At 43.9% G+C, this 3,238-nt stretch overlaps 1 protein-coding gene across 1 annotated transcript; it reads right to left on the bottom strand.

Annotated features, from left to right (window-relative positions):
• Positions 1-880: 880 nt before the first annotated feature.
• LOC309552744 (E3 ubiquitin-protein ligase TRIM39-like) lies at positions 881-2,496 on the bottom strand (the record flags this gene model as incomplete). The annotated part of the gene is made up of 1 exon (XM_082253663.1): positions 881-2,496. The coding sequence occupies exon 1, from the start codon at positions 2,474-2,476 to the stop codon at positions 881-883; it is 1,596 nt and encodes a 531-aa protein (XP_082109789.1). The 5' UTR covers positions 2,477-2,496.
• Positions 2,497-3,238: the final 742 nt, after the last annotated feature.

Here is a 3,238-nt window from a genome sequence, read left to right as displayed (position 1 = left end):
ACCATTATTATCCCTTACATCATGACCATCATTTATCTACCCCCCCCCCCCTATTCGCCAATATGCTAAATGCATATCTGGTCCTCTAAGATGTAGGCATGAATAGGCTCCAAAATGTCTAAAAAATAAAAAGTTTTAGAATATTAGACAGCATTGGCTTAGGGTGTGTTTCTCAGCTTATGTGCATTTACAAAAGCCAGTGTTCACCAAGTGCCTCCTGGTAAAGATCACTCATAGCAAGCGGCACTTGAGATAGGGTGACTACATACAATGTATTAGCTTTAACCCATAATTGAATACAAATGTTTTTCAAAAAATGTATATATACACTATATGGTTAAAGGCTTGTGGACACTTGACCATAACGCTTATAGACGATCCTTGGAAAACCATGGCAATAATACAGTGTTGCCCTCCACTCCCTTTGCATTTATAACAACAAGAATTTTGGATTGTATCTGTGGGAATTTGGAACTATTTAGCCAGAGCATTTATGAGGTCAGGTACTGAAACTGGATAAGAAGATTTGGCTTGTAATCAGTATTTTAACTCTTTCTAAATGAATTCAGTAGGATTGAACTGCAGGCCACTTGAGTTCCTCTATACCAAACTCAAACTAAACCATGTCCTTATGGAGATGGCTTTGTGGACACGGGCACAGTCCTGCTGGAACAGAAAACAACCTTCTACAAACTGTTGCTACAAAAACACACACATACCTTCCCCTGAAAACACCTGAATAATTTGGAGGGGCAGTTTACATACTTTTGACCATATAGTGTATACTAACTTGAAAAAAATGTAGCAGCATTTTCCTAAAGGCACATTAGGGGGAAAACTCAGGAGCAATATTATGTCTCCGGGCACAGGGCTAAAATGCCTATTTACAAAACAGGCCCTGCTGCATATCAAACCTTGTAATCTTCACAGATCCTTTCCATACCCCCAACACAGCATGAAGGGGTTCAGTGAAGGTGGTGGTGAAGGTGTGGAGGTGTCGGATTGGGTCACATAGCTCATAAAAGGATAGCTGCCCACCCTCATAATCCAAAGAGATCCTGAATCTATTACTGCCTATAGATCCAGTTAACTGTGTTTTTTTTACATCATGTACCACAAAATATTTGTTTTTTCTGTCCAAACCCCAAGACTTGTTAGTTTGTCCAATAAATGACTGATCCCCTTTGCGCTGTACACTAGCATAACACATCCCTACTATCCAGTCAGCTGATCCCTGGATCTCCACTTCCCAGGAATGTTGCCCGGAGGTAAAACTTGTACTACTTAACACCTGAGGATGCTGAAATCTCTCAGGTGTTTCTGGGTGATTCTGGTTCATTGACCAGGATGCTGTTTTCAAGTCACTTGATATCTGTAGACCATTACCAGCTGTGTTTACATCCAGTAATATGTCTACAGGTTCCTGAACAAAGACCCCTTTCTTTACACTTTTTACAATATCAGATAATGTGTGTAATGTCTGTGAGGTCACAATTACATCTAGTTCCCCATCATTGTAAATATGTTTTTTATGTGTTTCTCTGTCCTCATTATATCCCTTATTAGTTTCACAAAAGTCACCTACATCTGATTCCTGTAAGACAGTCAGTGGATCAGTCATGTTACACAGCTCCTCAATATGATGGATATTCCTGGACAGTTCATCGTTCTTTGATTCCAGGTGCTGAAGCAGGTATGAGACTGACAATGAGATCTGTTCTTCTTGCCTGGAGATCTCACTAAGGACCCTCCTTTCCAAGTCTCTCAGCTGTCCTATGATGTCTCCAACCAGGGCAGAGACTATTGCTTTTACATGAGCTGCTTCTCCTGGTATCTTGACCCTGCGTTCCTGTAGACTCCGGACTCTTCTCTCAGTCTCCTCTCTCTTGGTGATCAGCTCCTGCAGAACATTTCTCAGCCTCTTCTTCTTCTTCTCAGAGGCCTCATCCAGTATCTCCACCTGATGTCCCCGATGTTCTCCATCCAACCTACAGGACACACAGACACCGATGGAGTCCTTGATGCAGAAATACTCCAGGACCTTCTTATGAACAGAGCACTTTTTATTTTCCAGGGAGGTGGAGGGTTCAGTTAAGATATGTTCTGGTGCCTTGCTGTGGACTTTCAGGTGTTTATCACACAGAGAAGCTTCACAATGAAGACAGGATTTAACAGCAGGTACTGGAAAGTCCACACAGTAAGTACAGAGGATTCCCATCTCCTCAGTTGGCTGAGTAAAGAGGAAACTCTTCACGATGTTACACAGAGTTATGTTCCTTATCAGTACAGGCCTCTCCACAGACTCTGCTCGGCATTCAGGACAGGAATAAACTCCAGATCCCTCCTGTGTATTCAATACCTGATCAATACATCCCCGGCAGAAGTTGTGTCCACATCTCAGTGTTACAGGATCCGTATAAATGTTCAGACAGACAGAACAATCCAGCAGCTCCTTTCTCACATCTGCAGCCGCCATGACTGAGAACACAGCAAAGAAATGAAAGTGAAACTCCTGTGCAGACCTAACATGTCACTGAACAAATATAGTTTTTTTTTTTTATGTGGTTGAATAGGTGCAGTGTTTTTAGGGCTCATGTACTGTATATGGGAAATTGAGATGTGTTTGATTTGTGGTTACCAAACATTGGCCATGCATTTGTATTGTCTTCCATGGAGGAAAAACAAACCACAAATGTAACTTATCCTAACCACTTGACCTCTGGAAGGTTTTTACCCCCTTCATGACCAGAGCAATTTTTGCCATTAAGCACTGTGCTGGCAATTGCTTTGTCATGCAACACTGTATGCCAGGCATCACTAAATGGGGGACCGCGGGCCAAATGCGGACCGCATCACTCTCCTATTCAGATTGCCGTGGTCCCACCATTTTGGAGCCTTATCTTTCCCCTGCCGTCGCTCTATAATCCTCACAGAGCCGACAGCGGGAGGTGGGACAGTTCTGGAAGGAGGGCGGAGCTGCCCAAGAATAAGAAGAAGGTGATTGGCTGCTAGGATGAAGGGCAGTCCTAGCAGCCAATTGCTAGAGCTGAGAACTGGAATGTGGGGGGAGCTGAGGACTGGAATGTGGGAGAGCTGAGGACTTGAATGTGGGAGAGCTGAGAACTGGAATGTGGGGGAGCTGAGGACTGGAATGTGAGGGAGCTGAGGACTGGAATGTGGGGGAGCTGAGGACTGGAATGTGGGGGGACTGAGGACTGGAAGGTGGGGGAGCTGAGGA

Source organism: Pelophylax lessonae (assembly GCF_965119305.1).
Source record: "Pelophylax lessonae genome assembly, chromosome: 4".
Taxonomy (NCBI): Eukaryota; Metazoa; Chordata; class Amphibia; order Anura; family Ranidae; genus Pelophylax; species Pelophylax lessonae.
The sequence above is the reverse complement of the archived record's forward strand: the minus strand, read 5'-3'. Positions and strand labels throughout refer to the sequence as shown.